The following is a 26,056-nucleotide window of genomic DNA, read 5'->3' as shown; positions in this document are numbered from 1 at the left end:
CAAAACACAATAAAGTAGTTCGGAGATGGAGAGAAAAGTCAAGGGAAATGTGACTGGAGAGCAGAAAAAAATAAAGCAACACAGGATATAATAGCAGGAAGTTGACGGGGCAGACATTGAACCTTGACAGTAATAGGCAGTACAAGGAGTCAGAAGCCACGGGAGAAGACGAGAGAGACGCAGCAGGCTTATTGTGTTTCCCCCGGGGACATGAAAGGAACTGTCATCACTGGTCTTGTCCTGTCCTTACTAGATCTCAAGTGCTTCAAAGAGAGAGAGATGTTAAAAACAAAACAAAAGGCACAAACATGCACGCATACGCACACTAAACCAGGGACGTCTAATTGGTTGAAAGAGGCAGTTGGGGCTGCTGGGATGCCTTAATGGCTGACAGCATCACCGTGGTTTTAACACACACACGCGCACGCACACGCACACACACACACACACACACACACATTACATTCATTCTCTTGCTTTATCTCCAACGCAACCCTACTATCACTTGCAACTGGCTTACTTCAATACAAATCATGTCATGTTGACGCAGTTGTGTCATTGATGGATTGCTCTATGTTCACATCTGGTCGCAGTTGCCAGTTTGAAGAGGTGGTAATGAGCAGAGCCTTTTCCCATAATGTTCTTAATTGTAATACATCCATACTGTGCCATTTCATGTAAAGCTTGTATTGATTCAATCCACACAGCTGTCATACTCACTTTTGCTTTTCAGCTGATTTAACGCTTGTTATTGTCGCACATTCAATCTTCACACACACATTTGAATACATAAGAATTGTGAAACTTACTTGTTTAACCTAGCAATAACTAACAGATCGAAAGCTTGTCAAGGAAGTAATTACAATAATATTTCAACAATAAGCATTTGGTACAAGTGAATAAGGTGAATGGACGCCACACCTTAAAGCGATATCAATTCATCATAATCAGTTCAATTGTTTCTGATAGACGAAACTTTTTGCTCCTAAATGTCCTAAATGTCTTTTAAAGCAATATTTTGACAATTATTTTGACGTTGAAGTTACCAGGCAACACCTGGAAGAGACCTTCCTGGGCCAAGAAAAAATTAAAAAAACAACTGTACAACGAAATTTTTTTCGTTTTTGTACAGAAGAAATCAGATCTTCGGTAGGTTGAGGGACACAGCTTGCATAGAATATGGCCAAACCCCAACTTGGCAAACTTTGAAGCAATGGATCATTCTACAGCTTTAGGCAATACATCACCGTTGGCTGCTTTTGCTCAATACCTTTCAATCTTCATAACCAACTGCCTCACCTTGCTTCCTGATTGGCTTTATCAATCACAGGGTGAGTATCAAGGATGTGTATGGGTGGTGGTCGTATTGATGAATTGAGGTTATAAATGAAAGTTAGCTAGCTTCTGTCTCAGTTGTGGAGTGGAGTGGCAGCTATGGCGGGCCATGCACGACCGCCTCAATCAGCTTGTCTGGGAGAGCGGGTAATTGCTTCGGAGGAACATCAACCTAGCCCTTATTCAATTAGTGTGCACCTGCCTTTTAACAGAGCAGGCTTTGTGCTATAGCGTTTAGAGATGGACTGTGGAGGGAGGGAATTGTTAGTCAATCTGGTTATTTAGCCCGGCAAAGGTCGGTACTGTATGTGGACAGAGTCTGCCAGAGGTCAAGAGTTCATTGCCACAGAGAAAGTATGGAACTGAGTGAGGGATGAGAGGCAGACTGTAAAATGGGAATGGAGGGGAAGGAGTTGAAGCTTACTTGAAACTTGACTTTTATCTTATTGAATCCGCAAGTTCTGATATCCAAGATTTGTTTTACCTAGAATGATCTCTATCTTGAAACATCAAGGAACAAACCAGATCACAAGTAAAACTTATTGTTGAAGTTAAAATTGTCATAATGCCCTGGCAGTTGTTTTTCTTTACCTTCTATAATATAAAAGGACTTCATCATTCAAAACATAGGGGAGAACGGGGTAATGTGAGACACTTTTTACATTTGCTCCCCTCTAAGCAAGCTAAAATGATTTATCAGTCAAATTTACACATTTCCCATTAATTCAGGATGTTTCCTAGAAATGGGCATTAGCAGAATTTGTTCAAGACAAAGGGCAGTGAAAATATGATTGTTTTAAAAAAAGTTGTCTTGTGTCTCACTTTACCCCAGCTATGGGGTAAACTGAGACAGACCAGAGAAATCAAGGGAGTAAACTGATCCACTTACTTTTTCCACTCTGAAACTACCATAACAACACCTGTACTGACAGCTAGCTTGAAAACCAAATATTCCAAAACTAATGTCGGACTAGTAACAGAATCATGGGGTTTGGTCAATTAAGCAAAACATTTTTCTAAACACTTGAAAGTAACTCTGATCAAATACAACAAATAATTAATATTCAATAATTAACATTCCAATGACAGATAGAACCAGTTAGATTAAAACACAGTCTGGGGGTCAGAACACAGGACCCGTGTCTGGGGGTCAGAGCAAAGGACAATCAGAACCAGCTAGAACAGCCTGGGACTCAGAACACAGGACTAGACCCAGCTGTCATTTTCCATCTTTTAAGTCTTTGATTAATATTTTTCTGCATTTGTTTTATCGGATCGAAGACATATTATTTAGATACCCCTTCAATCATCAACCCCCACCTCCAGCCCACATTGTCTTTTGTCTTATTCAAACTAGTCTCCTTGCTACCTCAACTATAACGGATTCATTAAAAGAGGGCACAGACACTGTTTCACTTTACCCCACAGCATTTGTCTCACTTTACCCCACTGCCACAATTTGAGAAAAAAACTACCTCTCTCAGCAATTCAGGCTAATCTTCAGTTATCATCATCACATGGTTTCATATGTTGTTAGTTCATTAACTACATAGTTGTTCTACCTGAATCAATTTGCTTTAGCACAACAATCGATTAAGTTGACAGCAAGAACATTTACTTTTACATGTAAAAAAATACATTTTTGTGAAAAAAAACATGCTTACAACAACACCATGAGGTCCTCTCTTTCATGGCCAAAGGGAAATGAGAGGGGCTTGAAAACATATATCTCACATGACCAAAAATGTGTTCCATTGCCTAGATACAGGGGGTGTCTCACACCCGATATCTCACATTCCCCCGTTCTCCCCTAATTGTAACAAGCACATTTTTGTTTTCTAGTTCAGTCCCAGTTTATCCTAATATACATTTCTTATGTCAAGACCAAATGAGTTATAACAAGCTGACAATGCATCTCGTGTTTTAAATGATCTGAGAAATGTAGCTTTCTCCTGTCTTTAAAACCAAGTTTGATTCCTTGCCCCAGGTGTGCCACTGTCAATTACCTGATTTTGCATTCAGTAAGCCCTGCTTTACTTATTATGTTTGGAAATGTGACAACATTGTATTTACTAGGCAATGCCTACTATTGATCACTGGTAAATATCGCACTTTTAAATCAGTGTGAAATCCATGGCAGTTCAATCAATGGCAATAATGGGAGCAGCACATAAACTCCACTGTTTCCCTTTCTTTGCAGTCTGAATTACAGGGAATTGGAAGTTATATGCCATAGGAGTCTGTTATATATATATAATATTAACCAGTTACAGTATTTGCCAGTCGTCCATAAAGTGTTGATGTTAATCATATACATTTGTCTTCTTTTTTCTAGCATGGCAATACACTCAGAAATATCTGATGTGAACATTACTTTTGCGCCCTGGGGGAGTGGACTGTCTGATTTAGGGAGGAGCTATTTAAGGTGCCAAATAGGCATAGTGGTCAATCTTGGTCAATATTGACTTTCCACAAACACATTTTCACGTAATTGCAGGAAAAGCAAAAATGCAATTCATCACATGAACAATGGCTGGATTCCAATTATAGGTTTTCCTGATTCCATGGAAACATAAACATGGTGTCTTATGTGCATATTCTTTAGGCAGCACTACGGCTAAAATGCCAAACTTATATATGGGTTAACCTGTTTTAAAATGTTTTAAAAACATCCATATCAACACCGGCCAGTGCTTTATGTTATAAATGCAGCATGACCAGTTATAGAATTGTCCATCAACACAAATACTCACAATTCATTAACATGGGGAGCACATCGATGCAATTGATCCCATATGACGCAATGCAGCTTCAATGACCCAAACATGACCAGAGGAGCAAGAAGAACAAACTTCTTCTGTCCTTTAATTGCAGTGTGTAAAGTGCATATTTTATTTAGCTGCTCTCTCTCTCTCCCACTTCTTAGTGTTTGGAGGAAACACTTGAGTGTGGACTGAGCTGAGTGACAAACTGGTTAACACAGAAGGACTCAATTATATGAAAGGAGCCTGTGTCTTCTCTCCCATCTCTCTTATCTGTTATTTGTAGCACTAGGCCAACACATCCAGCGACACTGACAGCACTTTACCCTGGTTTGGGAAGTTTCTTACCGCCCCTTCACCATGAAGCTACTTTTTTTCTGCCCAATACTGTCTATGAGCACCTGGTTTAGAGTGCCTTTCAGCATTTTAACACCCAATCGCTTCCCCAAGCCTCTGTGTATACAGACTTAATTGGCAGCTTGACAGCGTGTGTGTGTGTGTGTGTGTGTGTGTGTGTGTGTGTGTGTGTGTGTGTGTGTGTGTGTGTGTGAATGTGAATGTATTCGTTAGGGTGTGTAACTGCGCTTGTGTTTGGTGCTCAGGCAGGCTTTCCCCGGACGCCCCATGAAGGATTGTCTCTGGACAGCCAAGCAAACAATGAGCCCCAGTAATCCATTCACATAAATACTGCATCCACCCCACTTTTAAAGGAGGAATTTACCCTCAGATGCTGCAATGCACCACTGATACTAAATCGCACAGCCAGCCCCAAGACAACATTAAAAAGTGCTCTCAGAGGGATGGGCACACACACACACACACACACACACACACACACACACACACACACACACACACACACACACACACACACACACACACACACACACACACACACACACACACACACACACACACACACACACACACACACACACACACACACACACACACTAAAACTTGGGACAAGGAACAGAAAGTTTGCATGTCAATTTATGAATAAAACAATTTTTTTTCTTTTTTTTGTTAGAGCAAACAAATGACAACTGTGTGTGTGTGTGTGTGGGGTGGGGGGGGGGGGCTCCTCGTTGTTATATGGAGGTTTGGTAAAATGTGCACTGTGGTTGTTTATTCTTCAGAAAGCTGTGTCAACTGAAACTGAATTGCCCTACGGGGATAAATAAAGTTGTTTGAATTGAAATGAATTGAGTTTAATCACGTCGTTGTATGACTTTTGAAAGTGTGGCAAAGACAGCAAAAGCTCATTGTCAGAGCGGTGTGTGTCGTCTGTAGACACAGCACTGTGTCCTTTAAATTAATTGAACCAGAGGAAGTGATAAACAATACTACACTGTAAAACCTGACGAGTTAGTTCAACTCAAACGGTTTGAGGAAACCGATTGCCTTGAATCATTTGAGTTTATTAACTTATACTATTTAAGCATAGACAATTCTTTGATTTGAGTATAGGTAACTCAATTATTTATTGTCAATGTAAGTTAGGTAAATTAAGTTAATAGTACTAATTCCACTAAGTTAACTGAACTTAAACTAAAACGTATTTTACACTTAAATATTGCATTTATCTGAACTCATCACAAATGTGTTTGTATAATGTATCTGAATAAGTAAGACTAACTTGAATGGGATTCTTTCCTCAAATGTTCCTACTTGAGTTTCATTAACTCAGTTTTCTTCCATTAAAGCAAATTACTAGATTCTAGTTGTGACAACTTTTAGCAACTTAATTCATTCGAGGAAACCGATTGCCTTGAACCGTTCTAGTTGGGTTAACTCAGTATAAAACACACATGTCTGATACAACTTAAATCATTTATTAAGTTGAATGAGGAGCACTTACAACACAAAGCATTTCAGTGTTCACATTTTTTTCAGATGTCATTTCTTCCTTTACAAATACGTTTTTCTCTTTAAATCTTCAGGGAAAAGAAAATAAACACCCAAAGTTAAACAATAAAAATAAATGCATGATAATAAAAAAAATAAAATAAAAAATGTTCTAGATGGGTTAACAGTGCTCTGCTGAAACATACTATCTTTAACCTCTGCACAAAGCCGGTACTAAGCACCACATTTTCCATAACTCCACCTCTTTACTGCAATGTCCATTGACGCATTTTAGTTTCCCTCCCTGATGTTTACTTCCATCTATCTGCATAGTATTACATATAAACACTTTCTTTGTCTGTCTAAATCTTACATTTCCTGTTATTGTCTCTCTTTCTAGCAATGTGTCCTTTTTGTTTACAAAAACAGAAAACCAAAATATGGTGAAATTACACTTTTAACAGCTTATTTTTTAAGGCATTATTTAGAGATCAAAAAGACAAACAACCTATAAGTAAAATATATACCACTCTTGTAGCCGTTATATGAATTTGGAAGCCAGCAGCTTAGCCTAGCATAGTTACTGGATACAGCTCGTCTGGCTGTGTCGAGTAGAAACCTGTGCCAACCAGCACCTTCAAAGCACATAAGAAAAAATGTCTTTTGTGTCTTCACCTGAACAAGTAATAACATGAATGTTGTTGTTTTTTAATCTGGTGTGCATTAAGTGGACAACACCACAGAAAAACTATTGCATCACACTTGCAACTCTTGTCATAAACACTAGGGAATCAGAACAGAAAACAGTTTGGCATGCAAGCCAAATTATGTCTTGACATGACAAATAATATCAACTACTGTGGTCACAACTTTACTCCAGCTCATTTCTTAAGGCCAGCAACTTAGGTTTGAGTTGTTTTCTCCCATCATCAAGGTTTAAGAGGACAACCTGGATGAAGTCGAAGAAGCCCCCTAACTTCTCAGGGTAGCTCAGATGGAGAGCATAGATCAGTCCAAACAAAATCACAAGTGAATCTGGCCAAGATGTGTGAGACATTACAACCTGATCTTGGAGGACGATTGACACGTGATGTGTTTCAAAAGGAGCTCCTGCAGGCACCTCCTCTTCATTGACCATTGCCACCAAAGCCACTGCTCCCTGGTTGGTTGCCTCAAACTCATTCTGAAAAGGGAAGGCATGTTAAGTATATGTGATGATCTGGATTTATTGTAGAAGCCTTGTAAGTTTAGAAGAGCACAAACAAAATATACATACAGGTAGTATATGATGCTCAGCTATTTTTGAGTTGTGTGAGCATTAAAAATAAATATAAAAAATAAGTCTATGTGCGTGACGAGAACGGATTTTTAAAACATTTCTAACTTGAACCTCACTCAAATGTCAAAATCAGTGACTATCTACTCACGATCCACTACATGCGTGTATGTGCTGAAAACAGATCAATGGTACATTAAAAAAAAATAAAAAAATCTTCCAAAGGCTTTATCACGAAACAAACCTCTTACTCATGTATTAGTTCCTTTGTCCCATCTCAGCCTAATAATTTACTCAAGGTCACTTTAGAATGAAACAGGCATCATCTCAACACCAGTCTAGCAATTAATGCAATGTTATAACATTCAACATTTAGTTGACCAAGGGGAAACAGCTTTTCAAGCCTAGATAATGTGATGCCCAAACGGAGGTAGTGTAGAGAACTGCTCTAAAAAGGGAGCCAACAACTCACACAGTAGGAGGAATAAGACAAATTAGGGATTTCCCTTAGCAACATAGATTAAGGTATATATAGGAGAAAGAGAACATGAAAATAAATATACCTTGCATGTTTTGAAGAGCTCTGATGAATCCTCCTTTAAGTACAGCGGTAGGCCGGCCAAGGCTGCTGTTCGAGCTGCATTGATGTTGTTCTTATCCTGTTGAACACACAAAATAGTTATGCATAGGATGTTGGGGTCCGCTGTTTACATTCAAAATCAATCTAATGCATAACATTTTTTTAAATAAAATGTTCACCTGTTCCTCATATGCCATCAAAAGTTCTTCCATCTTCTCCCCAAATCTTCCAGTCTTCATCTTTTTGTAAAGCGTCAGCAGCTTAGGTGTGTATTGGTCAAGTGCAGAAAAGAAGGAAAATTGTAGATTTTGATTGGTGATCCTGTGGAATTCGCTGTAGAGCTGCATGGTGGGAAGAAAATGCAAGATTACAAACTGGATTTTTTTATACAAATATACACACTGCCAATAAAACTTAGCAATTATGAGCTCTTTTTCCAGACCAAGCACTCCTACAACGATGACGGACAGTGTGTGTAACCTTTTAGTTGCCTGTTTTAAGATTTTATTCACCTGTGCTTCACAAAAGAGTGCAGGCCATCTGTCTTTGAGTTCGACAATGGGAGGAGCTGAATTTACCATCTCTTCACGCCTGAGTGCGAAGGTGCGCTGCATATGTTGATCAATGAGAATCATGTCTCTTTCTGTTGATGTCCTCCTGAACTGCTCCACCATCTCAAGTCTCTGGGTCTCCAGTGTTTCAGCCCTGCTCAGTTTGATCCTGTAGTTGCACATCTTGAAGAACAGGCTGTTCTGCCAACCCTGACACCCTGTTTTGGAACCGTTTTCTTTTAGACAGGGGTGTTTTCTCACCAGAGCCTTTGCAGCATTGCCAATCTGTTTGAAACTAGGATATGCTTTATGCTTATATATTTCCGCAGCCATTACATCCAGGATGTTGTGTTTTTGATCCTTGGTTACCCAAAGTGTTTCCCCCTCTCTCACAAATGAAGAGTTGCCCTCTCCTAGAGCATACTCCACCTCAAGCGAGAATGTTGGAACAGCAAAGATCTCTGGCCATCGGCAAGGACGCTCTGGTGAATCTGTGTTATCAGACAACAACACTGTGTCATCTGTGCTGATTGAACTCTGATCTAAATCAACCAGTCTAAGTATCTTAATTGTTGCCTTAGATGGTAGGTCCTCTATGTCAACTAAATTGCATAGGGCATTGTCAAACTCTGGGTCTTGAAACTGAAGCCGAAAGTCATAGTCCAGGTTCAGCTTATTTTTCACCTCAAATATGAGGGCATTCACAGTCTCTGGACGAGACGGCAGAATAAGTCTCTGAGCGTTGACATCATCAAGGATGACTCTTAGCTTCAGAACAGTCACTTCCATTTATAATAGCTCGGTACACCTGTGACATAAAAAAGAAAAGAAAAAAAGCTATTACAGATGCTGTCCTTTTCACTAGTGGCATAACATTTATCAGTATATCAACTGTTCCCTTATCAAATTAAACTGTACAGGGCAGTATGTAATTGTTTCCTCTTACTGGTGTGCAGCTACAGTTCAGCATACATGTAGCATGCAGCATGTATTTTTCTTGCTTTCTTAGAACACACACAGAACATGCACCTATAACACATGGGTTGTAGTAGAACATGTACATTACCTTTTCAATATGTTGTGCAGTGTGCCCAGGGAGGGAGGTGATCACTAGTGTTCCTAGAAAGGTCCAGACTGATCTTTAGCCTCCCTCAGGTCACTGGAAAAAAAGGCTTGATGATGTCAGCTTGGTGTTGTGTTGTTCTTTTCCTCGAACACTGGAATGAAATATTTAGTCGTTAGAATTAGCCCACTTGAAACTTTGTAGAGCGTCTTTGAGTGCCTTGAAAAGCGCTATATAAATCCAATCCATTATTATTATTAGGCAAACTGTGGCATTTGGTCAGTTAAGTGAGAGACAGCTTTCATGGTATGACTCTTGCTTTGATTATCTGTGAGCTCATATGACCGCAAATGCTCAATATACATGGCCTCATAGTCTTTCAGTAGAAAGAAGATGTAATTTCCGATAAGTAATATGTGTCGGATCTCTTTAAACTCAGGCAAGGCAGAATGCACCCCAGTGCAAACAAACAGGCCAATTCCAAAGCTTGTGCCTTGGATGGTTACCTGTGTTGTGCTATATACACTGCTGTTGTCTGTGATGCTCAATATTAATGCATGTGTATCAGTTGGCAGTGAATCAACAAAGACAGACTCCACTTTTGAAGTCTGTACCGGTGGCTTGAAAAATCTTGGTGACATGTCTTAAATGCCCCCTTAGATGAACATGCATGTCCCCCTCAACAAATGGTTGTTTAAAATCACACACACAGGGCAATGAAATCCACGATTCGTAGTCAAATCATGACTGTCCCCACCAACCACTCTTTGCTCAGAATGTATTCTTGACAAATGTATCTTCAGCGAATTAAAAGTACTAAATGTACACATGCAGTTGTTATACAGGCAAGGTAACGGCGAAACAGTGGAATATTGGCCATGATAGAGTCTGTAATATCTTAATAACAGTATTTTCAAAGCAGTAGAAAGGCCACACAATTTACATTTCCACATAACTGAACGAATAGCGGTTTCTCTATGGAATGGACCACGTGTCTGAAATCACGTTGTCGAGTGAAGGCTAAGTAGCATTCAAGCTAGCCTTAGCTTACATATTTTCACGGACATGCTGTGTACGTCTTTTTTAGGGTTGCTCCCTCATTGTGTGCTTTCAAATTAATTTACTTTGTATATTTTTCTTTACTCACGTTAGCTAACCGGGCAAAAAAAGAAAAAGGAAACTAGCTAGGAGCTCTTGAGAAGAACTTAGGAAGCTAACCAGAAAAAAAAAACTCAGTCAGAAGCCAACTTGACAGCAATTATCAAATAAAATTAACGTTATAAAACAGTCCGGTTTCTAACCAATGAAGCAGGAATTGTGGTGCTTGCAAGCTATAGTTAGTTTGCACAACTCAGTAAGCTAGCACATTTCAGCTTCACACAATGTACTCTAATTACAATTCAAACTGAATCACAAACGTGTAAGCAGTAATAAAATAAAGACAGCAAAGTTACCTTCTGAGGAAGACGGCCCCGTATCTGTGTCCTGAGTGGATAAAAAGTCCTTTTATCCGTCGACAATTATGCTGCGCAGCAAACTTCTCCGTCGCGTGAGTGCTGAGTGCAAACTGAGTGCTGAGCGCTGAGCGCAAACTATTTGAAATAGTAACGGCCACGGTGCTGCGTTCACGGTGAGGTGAAAGGCAGGTTTACTGTCAACATTCTGGCCGGGCACAATGCAACACACTGGGTTATCCAAATGGAGAGTGAATAAAGGGCAGATTAAGACTACTTCCGATAAATCTGACTTTTTAATTACATATCAGATGCCGTTTTTTCCTACCAAAATATTTGATTTACTTAGGCCTACAAGGAAAATAAAAACATTCTCACACAGGCCTATGAGAAATCAGAGAGATAAAATAATGGCAATAAAAAAAAATTAATCGTTTAATTCTAATATCCTACTTGTTTTTTTATGACACACTTCAAATGCTCTGGGAGATGATTTAAATAATATCAATACTTATTTCAATGCATTCTTTGGTTTACTTGGGTACCCTGCTGATCATTTATAAACTGAAATAAAAACAAACATTGAACAATCTTAAGCCATGCAGCATCATAACCCATCAACATTTTTTCAACTTTAAGGAACTGAGTTAATGGAATGAACCGGATTCACATCACCACTACTTAAAATTCTTCAAAAAATTAAGTGCACTCAAAAGGACTGAGTTATTACAACAATAATTAATTTTTGAGTTACATGAGATAAGTTGGAGTGAGTGACGCTAACTTTTTACCAAGATTAAGTTATGTTAACTTACTTCTTTTATTAAAATGTACTGTTAGGTTTTACAGTGTATAAAACAAAAAAGTGGGATCAAATGTTTTCGTTAAATCCCTTATTGCAATATGTTTGGCTGAATGAAATACACATTTTGTCACCGTGTTGAGAATTTAACTTGTCTGCTATTTTTTAAGAAAAACCTCAATCCTTAATTTCCCCTTCATTTGACTTCCCTCTTTTCCTCCTTTCTTGTCTCTGTCTGACAGCAGCTACAGAGGGAAATATCTATTTCAATTGAGCCTCTAATGTTTCAGTGGAATGTATCCGTTACAGTGGTTGTGCCTAAATGGCTCAAATTAAGAGCGTCGGGGTTACCCAGAAGCCTCAAACACAAGCTTCAAAAGGCTTGGAGCAATTTCTCTCAAAATTAGCTCAAGCGGTTTAAGAGGGGTTGTGCCTGTGGATATCAAAGAGAGCAGATAGGATCACACTGTATTGATCTTCAAATTCAGCATCTGCTCCTGGCATGATTTCAAAGTGTGTGTGTGTGTGTGTGTGTGTGTGTGTGTGTGTGTGTGTGTGTGTGTGTGTGTGTGCACATGCTGTAAAAGATGTGTGTTGTTTTCTTAATTAGTAATTAGTTGTATGTTTTTATAAATCTTGTCCGGTACATCCATAAATGTGCATCTGATGTTTCGGTTCTTAAATGTAGTGAGTGAAGTGGCTGTATCTTGAAGGTCTTTCCTCTGTTGTATAATGCTTTAACTTTATAATGCCAATTCTTCAACATAGAAAACACATATAGGGATAATGTACCTATAGAATATTGCATTATACAAAAAACTTCCAGATAAATGATGCTTTTCTGTCACGACGTGGCAAGTAAAAAAACATGGCTCAAAGTGCTAGGGTACACCTCAGCGTCAGCAGCTATTGGTGTGGACAGGGAGGCTATCAGAGGCAGATGTCAGAACCATAGCAACTTTACAAAGCTCTTCTATTGCAATCAGGAAAAAAATAGCCTGGCATGCCTTCCTTTAGAATAGATTCAGACTCCAAAGTTTTCAAACTTCCAGAGTTTCTGCAAAGCAAATTATTTTTATTTTAGCTTTGATTAACATAGGGAATTGTAGTGATTTCTGACTCAAATGCCCTTCGGGAATCGTAGTCGATTTTGGAGATACTCTGACAAAAGAACTTTGTTGGACTTTTTTTTATTTTAGTTGATTAAATGAGTTGATCTGTTGACATTCAGATGAAGGTTTTATAAATCTTAACCTTAAAAAAACTCACTGTCCCACTTTTAAATTCTATTCGTACAAGCGAGTAAAAAAAATCTCATAAAGGCCAAGTTCTCACAAAGTACCAATCTGTTCATACAAGTGGTTCTTGCCTGAAGTTCACTGTAGCGTGTATACCGAAAATGAACAGTACTTTCACTGGAGGGCAGGATTCCTGAAAATATGCCTCCCACTCTTCTCTACTATATAAAGCTTGAACAAAACATAGGCTTCGTCATCTGTTAATTGCCATGATGGCAATTCCTTCTGTTGCTCAAGAAAGCTTAACAGCATTTAAACGACTCAAATATGAGATAAAGGTTAGTGCTTATAGGCATGTCTGTGTGTGTGTGTGTGTGTGTGTGTGTGTGTGTGTGTGTGTGTGTGTGCGCGCTCTCACCTCCACAGACTTCCCCTCCGATGTCCTCGCACTGTCGGTCGTCACACTCACAGTTTTTGCCATGAACGCGATTGTCCCCCGGTGGATGGCAGGTACACTGTCCACACTGGCACTGACCTACAGAAAACAGAAAGGTTTACTCATATCTAACCGGTGTTTCATAGCACAGTTGTGATTTGTAAAAGCGGTGCAGTCTTTCCTTTCCTAAAGTGTGTCATATCATCCATGAGTTTCTGCTTTTTTATTCAACCTGTGACTCGTTTGGACAGTGAATGTGTGCAATGCCTGATTAGTGAGTACACTTAATCTTACCGACAATATTGCCCCCAGCCACACAGAGAAATCTTATATGCAACTCTCACTCACTCTAATAAACATGCACACATGGGACACACACACACACACACACACACACACACACACACACACACACACACACACACACACACACACACACACACACACACACACACACACACACACACACACACACACACACACACACACACACACACACACACACACACACACACACACACACACACACACACACACACACACACACACACACACCTCAAGATCTGGCTATCCCACTTCAATCAGCAAGCTGCCAGTGAAAGAGGCCACAGGGGAACTTACGGGGTGAGCATGCTGGCTAATGGTGAAACTCATTAGAAAAACATTCTATTCTGAACCATCATTGGAGGTGTGTGTGCAGAGTGCCTTCTCATTGATCACTTTAGCAGATTGCTGGGAGTTATATTAATTATAGGCATGGTGTAGGCTATACACAGATTCTTGGAGTATTAATAGGAGAGATGTCTCCTTAATTGCCAGTCATAGTCACTTTTTTTGTCAATGCACACACCTCACTGATTGTGTTCAACTTTTTTGCAACAGATAATTGAGTCGCAGTAACTGAGCCATAGTTGATTCCACCATAATAATGCATGTAACCGAGAGGCAGAGTGTATTCTGTGTCACCAACTTAAAGCTATAGTGGGTAAGTTTTCATTGCGCAGTATTCCTAATGGCGTTACGCACTAGAGCTTTTAATAGATTTGATCAATAATAAATAACACTCCATGAAAGAATAAATCTCCGTGAGATTTGTCCTGTGAGCCCTATGTTATACAAAGGACAAAGATGCACACAGTTGGACATCTCTAGAATGTTCCTATCCACTGATGCAGCAGACACCCAGAAGGGCTACAGGTAAACTGCACAAAGGGAATTTCCTAGCGCAGTGAAGACGGATGGTTTAAACACAGCATACTGAGTGCCTCCCTATATCTTTTTCTACAGTTTTTATTCAGCTGGGTATGTCCTTTTTTTTTGCACAATCATTATTCACTCTGAGTGTTTCCCCTGTTTGTAGCCCTGCAAGGAACATTTTCTGTTTAGCGCTGCTGAATAACACCATCGTGTGTGTGTGTGTGTGCCTGTGCCTGTGCCTTTAGCTTTTGATGACTCATTGAGCAGAATTAGGGGCCAAATAAATAATGCAGAGCATGAATTTACAAGACAGACACTCGACAGACAGCGTCATCTAATGTGTTGTCCATGTCACATCACTGTCAGTTTGTATGACCACACACACACACACACACACACACACACACACACACACACACACACACACACACACACACACACACACACACACACAGTCACTCTCTTTTCCTGCTTCACACACAACATATCACCATCTGCTCTGGGGACTCAGTTACCTTAGCAACTAGTGATGTCATAACACCTCTGCCTTATCGATTATATCTCTGCTTGTCAAACCCCGCTACACGAGTGAGTGCACAACTGTTGGTGCTTGTTTGCTTTCAATCTGCCAGACGGTCCAAGGTGAACGACACCTTAATTACAATGTCACCTAAGTAGACACCAGCCGTAATACAATTTGGCTATATGTTCATAAAGCTGGGCACAAGTGTATTTAAAAACACACACACACACACACACACACACACACACACACACACACACACACACACACACACACACACACACACACACACACACACACACACACACACACACACACACACACACACACACACACACACACACACACACACACACACACACACACACACACACACACACACACACACACACACACACACACAATTTTAGTGAGCAAAGTGCAAGCTCAGTCACGTTGCAGTGCAGCACAAATTGGAAAAGGACTGGAGCAGGATGTCTACATTGTTAAATAAATGAATACATATTCAGAGAGTGGTATAGAGTATAGAGGCTTGAATAATGGTCAATCAAGTGAGCTCCTCTCATTCCTTTTAAAAAACAGAATACATTTTCTTAAGGGGCTGGAGTCCTAACAAGCCATGGTGCCATGCCTGAGCTTTTAATTTAAGTATCCACCCTGGTTTTAATCAAGCGAAAATTGTCTTTAAATTAAAGACTGCAGATAAAACTATTGCTGCAGGAACTCAATCAACTTAAGGGGGAAAGCCCTCACACACATCCTGCAGTATAGAAGTAGAAGTGTGTTGGTGTGCATTTCAATGTGAGCGTAAGAAACTGCAATCAAATGGTCATCAGGAAAAAGTCAACATCAAATGTAAGATTCATGTGATTTTTGAGATGTCTGTGTTTGACTCTCCAGAGAAGACCATGTCACATTTTTTTTAACATAGTGAAAGTGAAATGCCATGTTCTAAGCCGAAGTTAGTTCCACTGATGTTGTGCTGCATCAGTTGGCTGATCTGCATTTAAACAACTACAACACTGGACACACAGCTGCACAAGCTCACTGACTCAACTAAGAACATTCAGGCACGGTACAATCTTAATGTATTCACTGACATTCACTGCACACCTTCAAACAAAGAGTGTCTGAGATTAAATATGCATTTTTCTAAATAACTCTTTCAAAAGATTTTCAAAGAGCTGAATCACCTAACACAATGGAATTAGCATATTTTAAAACCACTCTGGCAGACTTGACTTTTGACTTGATTTCATTTTCAGTTCTGTGGCAGCAAGAGTTATAGTCCAGTATCATACCAAATATAAAAACGCCAGTCTATTGATGGCCCCCTTTATACTGAGCCCCGCCCTGTAGTATGAATTAAAGCATTTAGTTAACACCTACAGGGAAGAACCTATCAAACAGGTGTCACTACCAAGATATATCAAGTGTATGAGTTAAAAACAAAACAAAAATGTCCTGGATAGGTGGGATGTCTGGCTATGGCAGAGTCATAAACAATGTTTTGGATGTTTATTTATCAAAAAAAAAAATAGAAATAATACTTTATCCTCCTGGGTTTGGAGAATATATTCATACATTTGTGTGAGAACGTGTGAGCAGCTAACACCCGCCATCATTCTCTACAAAACTGCTCTTGACAATTTGCTTGAGGGCTGTAGTCGCTTGCAGAGTAATATCATCGAAGGTGAAGAGTGTGTAGTAGCTGTGTGTCTAATATCTCACCACAGCTGTGCAGTCCAATCAAATCTCAAGGAGTTGTTCATCTCCCTCTTGTAACAATTGCTGGTCTCTATAGGTTCAGTTTAACATACTTCACATTATATGCAAACTAAAGACACAAACTGACATGTCACTTGGTCTTTTCACATACACAAGTAACTCAAATTCCAGATATCATGGCCCCTGCTGCTGTAGAACATAAAACAAGTATTAACCTAAATCTTAGGCTATTGGAGTACAGTAAAGTGAAAGGCGTGTACCATTGCACACAAAGTAAATGTCTGCTACAGGCCACACCTCATAGAGCAGAGGAAAGGAATCCCACGAATCAGCAGAAAGATGTTGAAAGCAGGTGTTTCCTCAAGGAAATACCACAGCATAAAGAATGTGCTATCCACCAGCCTCCTGCCTCCACCTCTCAGGAAGAAAAGCTCTGGAGCTACTGTTTCAAAATTCAAGGCTTTTCCGCTCAAGCTGCCATCTGCACCAGGCTGCCGCATTCATCCATGCATATTTTTTTCTACATATCTCCTTCAGTCTCTCTCTCTCTCTCTTCTCGCACACCTCCTCTCTCTGTCCCTTTCCCCATACATATTTTGCCATCGATCCAGGCCTTGCAAAATTCCCTGTTTCCAACTATTGTGATCCTCCAAATGCCAACAACCAAATGGACATCCCTCTGAAACAATAGGACAGTAAATAAAAACCACACACACATCATGCTATACACTGAGGTATGTGCATACCTCATGCACGCAGTCACCCTATTCAGTCGATCTGAACAGGCAGTGAGTGGTACATTACTTTCAGATGGTTTGAATTTATAACATGTATACAATGCTTTCAACATGTAATAGATATAAACTGTTGGCCTCAAAAAAACTTTAGAAATCTTAATTCTGGGGAACAGCCTGTCCCCGTTTTGCATAATGACATAGCAAATCCTAATCAGAATTTAGTATTCATTCATTAAAATAAAAGTTTAAAAAAATATTTATTATTCATAGGAAAATAGTTTTTCAACAGGTGCGGTGTGAATGTATATACGTTATGTACTTTATAAACTGTGACTGAATGGACCTAAATGGCTGGGGGGGGGGGGGGGAACAAATGCAATTCTTAAAGGAGGAATTTATGGATCCTACTAATTGTTCTATTGCACATGGCAATTTAAAGTTGTATTTTTGTTATTTTGTTGCAGCAATTGGAGATAATGTAAAGGTACTGCTGGAGGAATTAAAGCTAATTAGCTCTGCCAGGACAATGTTAATCTTTGCTGTTTCATTATGGCTGTTTCATTATGTGTGTGTGTGTGTGTGCGTGCGTGCGTGCGTATGTGCTTGCGTGTGTGTGCCTGCTCAACCGTTTTGTTGTTGTGAAAATAGTTCGGGGCTGTCAAAAACTAAAGTCTGTTATGGAAGAGACACAATATGTAACAAATAGTTGCTGTGTTCAAAGACACCCTACCGCTGTCATTGTTCAATTGTTTTGGCTCATGGTTATGTTGACTTGTCTCGGTCGTAGCAGCCCTGCCTGTCCCTAGTGTGTTTCAGGTGTGTGATCTAATCAGCAGCTACCCCATCCATGGATTAGGGACGTAAACAAACAGTTGGCTGCTATCCACGTATCCTCTCTTTTCATTTGAAACACAGCAGCGGCTAGAAAGGGTGCGGATTCCCCGGTGGCTTCCCCCCTACAGTCAAATGAAACAACAAATCGATGCTTTGCGTTAACCCCTGATAAATCCGCAAAGCCCTGAGCTCGAGTAGGTTGTGCTCCTTATAGGATCGCCCACCGCTGACTGCATTATTAAGCTGACTCACTGTGGGACCAACAGAATACAGCAGGCTTTACTGTACTTTTCACATTGTGCTCTCGAACATGGACACTGCTTGGTATTCCCCAGAAAGCTAGAACAATATTTAGAGCCAAATGGATGGAGTAGTGGTTCTCCGAAACAATGGCCCATGCAGCAACTGTAAAACTGATTGATTAAGGCTGCTGCATCAGTGTTAAATATGGGTACAAGCGGTACCCCAGAAGACTGGTGCTCCACAGAGCTACACCAGACAGTTTATCTTTATAACAAATTACTATAGTGCACGTCGGAACAATGCAGGCTGTCCTTCAGTCCAAAACCAACGGTAATGTGACCATTATGCATTGTTAATTCTGGATGTTGGCAAAGTATCCACGCAGCAAATCTTTACCATATCTTTGGGCTTTGCTTATTGATGTCTAGTCATTAAAGGTGCAATCAGCCATTCTGGAGAATGCTTTTTCGATAATGTGTCCCGTCCATACTGTGTGTGCACGACAAACAAATCCAGTGCTGATACACAGCCTGTAAACATGCATGTTGTGGTGGGACCCCTTTGTTTACATACCCCTTGAAAACACCAGTTGCTGGGCAGTTTTTTTTTTGTATTTCTTCTGTTTTTCAAGCTCAACAAACCTATTACGTTTCTACTCCATCAAGTATAACCAGTTCATGGGTAAATCAAAGGCAAAATATCCTTGCCGGCACACAACAACTAGGCTGATTTGTTTATATACTGTATAACTACTAGTTTTTTTCAAAGGCACCTCAATGTCAAATCCACTCTCAAAGTTTGATCATCTATATCAAGGAAGTCACTTGGAATTGGATACCACATTCATCTAGGCAATGTTTATTTTCCATTTTGCTCCACATGAACAGCCCCGAGGAGCCGTGTTTTTCTTATTTTTTGAATCCTGAAAAGCCATATGTCTTTCTGTTCCTCTGAAATGTAGACTTTTATTCATATGCTTCTTTTTGGAAGAACGATTACTACACGGTGCTACTGAAACCTGAATGTACAGGCCATACTTTTTGGATTACATGGCTCAGGCTGTGATTTCACCACACCCAATTAGTTTTCCGATATTTCAGTGTAATACAGTAGTACATTGTAAATGTGGCCAGAGGCGTTTATGTCCACTGCCTGTAAAGATTAATCAGCACAGTTTTGCAAAAAAAAAAGTGAGTCATTTGCTTCTCCCTTTGTTGGCTAAAAAAGCTTTGGGCTGTGTACATTTGTAGTAGTTCAGTGTAATCCTAATTTGTCGTTTGTGCTCTACTGGATGTAGCAGTTGAGTATCTGGTATGACTGCATGATTTCCTCCTTATTTAAAAAAATATTCTAAACTCACTCGATTAAAAAAAGATTTAGATAGTGGCCATTTTACTCCTGCAGGTTAATTTTCCTTTTTGTCTTCAATTAACAGAAAAATGAATGACGTTTCACATGGGTTCTAATATGAACAATAGGATTCCTATATAAACACACACATTTCTGCCAAATTCCTGCCTCCTCTGAATTCATTTTAATTGACTGTTTTATAAATGTTTAGTCTTGTCAGGTAACACACATCCTCGCTTATAGCATATTGTGTTGCTAAAATATACACTGCTATCTACTGCCCCTTGTTCACCTTACTGGCCCATTCAAAGTTACATAACTTTGACAAAAAGTAGAAGCCCAACATGGACCTTAGTTTCTGCTAACATGGTTCCCAGTGTTTCCTCAGTATCTGGATCTATTAGGCCTTACGTTTGGAGACTCAAAGAAAACAAGCTCCCTCCGTCCAGAAGGGCCACTAATGAAGCATACAGAGCGCTGTAATAAATCTAGACACATCGACCCAAAGCTTGTTCTGTTGAGAAAGCTGTGCCAACCGTGGCTTACATTGTTGCAGGCAAACGGTGCCCCTTAATCTAGTGCACACAACACATTTGCACATACAGTTTATACACGTCAAGTTTACATAACGGAACAAAAGAAACATGCAAAAAACATATATATATATATATTTTAAATACAACCCCCCCTCTTGTGTATGATAGTCCATGGCTCTGTTAAAGATGCTATCAATGCTGGTCACCTGAGTCTGTCTACAGCCCTGTTAAAGATGGATCAAGAGACGTGACACGCTGGAAATGGCCTATTTTACGCCGAGAGGTGAAGACAGAGCACGGGGCACTGCTGCTGTCACCATGGCAACAGGGTGGGCGAATGGGAAGAGCCCAGGTTACCTCGTCCGAAGCAGGGCAAATTGGACGTTCCGCGACACTTCTTCAGGCTGCTCTCCAGGGACAGGGAGCACGACAGAGGATGCTCACACTTCTTCCCCGACCATCCCTCCTTGCAGTCACACCTGCCACAGTTACACTGGCCCCGGCCTGCAGAGAGAGAGAGAGAGAGAGAGAGAGAGTCAAAGAGAGAGGGAGAGAGAGAGAGACAAGAGGACAAGAGGAGGGAGGGAGCACAGAGGTGAAACAAAGTTGAGGCTTTGTACAGTGAAAATTCAAAGAAGCGTACTGACAGGGGGGAAAAACAGCATCTAGTGAAGTGGACACACAGAGCATGGTGGAGACTTTGGTGGGTTCTGGAGCAGAATGGAGGGCAAAAGGGGAGCGTGTGTGTGTGTGTGTGTGTGTGTGTGAGAGAGTGTGAGAGAGTGTGTGTGTCTGTGAGTGAGTGATTGAGTCAGTCAGTCAGTCAGACAGACAGACATATATAGAGAAAGGGGAGCAAGGAAAGCAGTGGAACAAACAAGGGACATGCTAGAGGTGGGAAGATGAGGGGGATTTAGTGTCCAGGCTTTGACTCTCTTCTAAGCTGCTGGATGTCCAGCGTTGATTAAACCTGGTTGGTGTGGGGGATACTGAGAGGGAGAAACTGACGGAGAAAGACGAGATTTTAAACATTAAGATGTGAATGGTATACATACTCTCACAAACTGTGAAGGCATTCATCCAACTGTTAACTATGTACAGTACATGCGGGTTGCTAAGACACATTTCCGGTAGCCTGCATACATTACTAGTTTAATGAACAGAATGCACAATGGTAGCATTCATCATATGTAGTTAATTATTCTTTAGAGAAACTGTGAAAAGGTCATTCCGACTCCTTCCCTGTTTATTGTTCATTTAAATGGAACGTTCCCTTTTTTACAGCTGCAAGGTTGCACCAGTCTGCGAATCAGAAAGGAAGCTATTGTTGGCATTTTTCTCATTGCAAGGAACTGCAGTTACTCAAAGGAAGAGAGCAGTATAGGGAGAGCATAGGGCTGACATAACACATATCATAAACCAATGGTTGCATATTGTATACGCCAGTTTTACAACAAAAAAAAAACACTTTTCTGAACAGAGTTTGTTGAGAAGGTTGATATCACTCTCACTTCCCTGCAGTAGCTACATACTGTATGTGGTGGGATACAGCAGCTAGCTAAAGTAGCATAGCATAAATAGTCCAGCTAAATATTTAGTGCACACATACATTAGCAACATTATGTAACTTTCGGCAACAACTAAAATAAGTATATTTCCCAAAATGTTTAATTCATTAATTTTCTTCTATTAATCTCTTATAAATATATATTTTTTTAAATATGATTTATGTAAATGCATGCATTCAGGTATATGTTTTTAATAACAGCATGCTGACCTGAGCAGAAGTCGTCCGTGTATCGGTCGTAGGTTGCATGACAGTTCCTCTCGTCGCACTCGCAGGAATCTCCGTGAATATCCCCCCATTCACCTGAGGGATCTACATCGTAACAGTTACACTCCCCACACACACAGGTTCCTAGAAAAACACACACACACACACACACACACACACACACACACACACACACACACACACACACACACACACACACACACACACACACACACACACACACACACACACACACACACACACACAATGTAAATTTACATTTACATACTATTCATTCTCAAATGCTCCATTTTTTTCAGCCATAAATTCCATCCACAACAATCGACAAGGTGAACTGGAACTTTATCTATGTATCTATCTGTCTGCCTCTCTCTTTTTCTCATTTGTTTTACATCTTAGTCAAGGGCATATAAACAGAGCAACAGCCAGTGGAAAATCCCATTTCCTCTTATCGCCGGTGACAGAGCACAGGGAACCCCAGAAGAGCCCGGCCAGCTGGCAAGCCTAGTAGTGCTGTGTGGCTGGCGCGTGTCTGGCCCCTTGCCCTGGGTTTGATCTCCCTCACCCATACCTCATAACCCCAGAGCCCTGGATTTATAGAGCCATGCACTTTAATGTCTGCCACACATGTGTCAGCCCGGCTTTCACCAGAGCATATTGCAGCAGTCATACCAGTTACTGTTCAAAAAAGGATCCACACATGCACGGTAAAATCTATGAAATCAGGGCTTTATTACAGAATGCATTTATTTTCCGTGTATTCAGAAACAGTTCACCAAATCCCAACCTCCCTCTCTCTCTCTCTCTCTCTCTCTGCACAGCCTCCCCTCTCTGTGTGCCTCAGGCGGCCCCGTTATGGCGGCGTCAAATTGTTTTGATCAAGAAATCAGATATAGATGTGCCTTTTAGCCTCCAGCCAAATGTGGCTGTTATCGTTTTGACAGCACGCCAGTTAGCGTATTATTAGCCCCATCTCAGGAGCCTAGGTGAACCTAACAGACGGAGGGGGTTGACAATTTTGCTAGAAAGAGACAGAGTTATATATTCGGTGCTGTCAGTCAAATCGTTCACTCATCTATTTTAGAGTGTGAACAGAGCGAGAGATAAAGGTTACTGTTGAGCAAAGTAAAGGAGAGAGAGGGAAGATATCACAATATCAAAAAAGATACACATCTCTACATTCATGCAGGATGCTTTTGGATCACCATTTTACCAGATCTATCTGCTAAGACTTATCTTTACGATGCTTTGAAAGAGGCTTCACTCAGAGGTCGTTTCACTATGGTTATGTCATGTATGGATGGGAAGTGAGAATAGTTCCCATTCTAATCCGTGCCTAATTGTCTGGCTTTGCCTTAAAGGTTTACAATGGAACAAGGCATTATGAAAAGTTTGCTAGTACAGGTGTTTCTTGACTCTTTAGTAAAATGCATCAGATACCTCAAATCCAATTTGATGATAACATTAGAGCAAGGCAGCCTGTGTTTTTGATTTCCTTTGATTGGTACAATAACATGTAATAACAAAATTGTTTCTAAAACCATTATATCAGTTTATTATTTTGTTTAAATCAATTGTAGCATGTTAGCCAGGCTGAGGTTGTATCCAGTAGCTCCGGTGTACTTGTGATTTACTGTCAGTTGTAAAACAATTTATCCAAAACTAATCAATAAAGCAAATTAAGAGGTTGAAAGAATCTGAAACAGCTGTCAAGATAATAGAGCAGGTTGAAAATATGTTGATTTTAAGATAAAATCAGTACGACAATAAATATTGAAAAACTCCTTTTAATATGCAGACATATTTCCTTTTTTTATTTTGTCTGGCAACTTTTTTAAATTGACGGACCTTTGTCTGCCCTTTTTCTATGCTAACGAGGTGTACACGACCACACCGTGAACACAGTGGATGGTTGTTCATGCTGTGTCAGCTGTGCACTTAACCATAAAGCATGTGGGCTCTGCTTCTGTCCATGTAGTCTATACCATTTAGCCCTAGCACTTAGACAGCCCTCAGCCAGTCCAATGTGATTAATTTTAGAGAGCATTACTAAAATCCCTGAGGATCACTTGAGCTATAGGTTAGCGAAGCAATTTCTCTCTGGACTGCCTGCATGTCCGCCAAACTTCTGAACTCGGAATTTACATGAGGATTTCTCAAACCAGTCTGTTCTCTGTTCTCTCTCTTTTTTTCAATTTTGCAATCTCTTTCTCTTTCTCAGTTTCAAAGGGGGATATCAAAGTTGATTCTCTTTTATCATGTGGTAGTCAGATAGCAGAAGACTCATTGAACTCCCCTCATAGACGCTTGAAAATTTGATTTGTATCACTTCCAATAATTTTTTTCACTGGTGTTTCACTACTTCAGAGCCAGTGTCTATCCCTCCTCTTGACCTGCTCTTGACCCCTACATAATTGACCTGGCTGACCCCCGTTTATAATGTTGGTTTGCAATTTCCTGCCAACAATTCAATTACAATTGTCAGTATTATGAGATGGATGCTAATGGGTTTTGAAGCTGTGGTAACGAGCACGGAATCACAGAACTTCCTGGCAGTGTTTCAATGCTTTGTGAAACATTCATAATACATATCTGCATCTGCATAATGGCTCCTGGGGGGAAAAAAAACTTTTCTTATTTTGAATATTTTTATATATGTTTTATTAATAGGCTACAGATTGAATGAATAAATAATGACATTATCAGATTTAAAACATTCTATACTATTTTAATCAATACTAATTAAATAACAATTACAAATGGGCTATATGTGTCCTGTGTAATGGCTTAGAAGCGGTTTAAACAGACCTCTGTTGCTGCAGATTTTGCCATCTGGAGATGTGCATCTCCGCTTGCTCTCCCATGGGCTGATGTCACACTGGAATTCACATTTGTCTCCATGCCAACCAGCAGCACAGTAGCAGTTTCCACAGTAACACTGGCCATGACCTGGAAGCAGATCGGAATGCAACAACCGGTTAGTTCACCTCTGTCAGTGTTATGAACTAAACAGATACCTATACATCAACTCCTCCTTATCGTTTAGTCAAGGTTTTAGGACTGTATAATAAGGCTACTACAAATTCTGACTATAGGTTATATTTTGTCAAACCAATCCGAAAAGATGTACTCTTTTATTTAATAAACAAATTTTCTTTAATCAAAATGTTGTCAAAAATAAAAAAACACATTGAAAAAAAAATGCTCTTAACTCTCAGTATTTGAGAGTTGCTGGACAAGTACCTGTGTTTCTAACAAAGAACTGTTAGGCAAACGCCATTACGTGTTTTTTTAAACTGAACTCATGAACGGATAATTATTATTGACTAGAAGGCACAGGAACAATCCAAAGAGGGCTATAATGGCGTCAAATCCAATAAGCGAGACACAGCAGTTTGAATGACATTTAACTTATTAACCCCAATGGACACATGAGGCTGATGTGTTTTCTTATGTAGAATTGAAAAGTCAGACCATTTCCCTATGTCAGACCCTCTGTTGTCACTGTTGCTATGCCAGTCAAGCTTTTTTCTTTTCAGCATTCAGTATATAAGGTTTCTATTCTAATCACAAGCCAGTCATTCATTACTCATGGGCCTGCTGCATCGCCGGTCTGTTAAGCTTTGATCAGACAATTGCTGTTTGGTTAAAAGCGAACATCAGATGGTCAACTGACATCAGTGTTCTTTACCTCCCAATAGGACAGAAAATGAGTCAATTGTGGCAACAAGTCGTAATAGTCATTCAAAAAGACAAAAATACTCCGGT

General features: G+C 40.0%; 1 protein-coding gene across 1 annotated transcript in view; it reads right to left on the bottom strand.

The window, feature by feature from the left end:
- itgbl1 (integrin, beta-like 1) overlaps window positions 1–26,056 on the bottom strand; it is a 48,239-nt gene that overhangs the window by 7,481 nt on the left and 14,702 nt on the right. The window contains exons 5-8 of the mRNA XM_080038213.1: window positions 25,097–25,237; window positions 22,271–22,411; window positions 20,851–20,997; window positions 13,328–13,444 (exon numbers count right to left, since the gene is read on the bottom strand). Coding sequence (XP_079894339.1) covers window positions 13,328–13,444; window positions 20,851–20,997; window positions 22,271–22,411; window positions 25,097–25,237 — 546 coding nt within the window. The remainder of the gene's footprint in view (window positions 1–13,327; window positions 13,445–20,850; window positions 20,998–22,270; window positions 22,412–25,096; window positions 25,238–26,056) is intronic.

The sequence above is a fragment of the Ammodytes marinus genome (genome assembly GCF_949987685.1).
Source record: "Ammodytes marinus genome assembly, chromosome: 12".
Taxonomy (NCBI): Eukaryota; Metazoa; Chordata; class Actinopteri; order Uranoscopiformes; family Ammodytidae; genus Ammodytes; species Ammodytes marinus.
The sequence above is the reverse complement of the archived record's forward strand: the minus strand, read 5'-3'. Positions and strand labels throughout refer to the sequence as shown.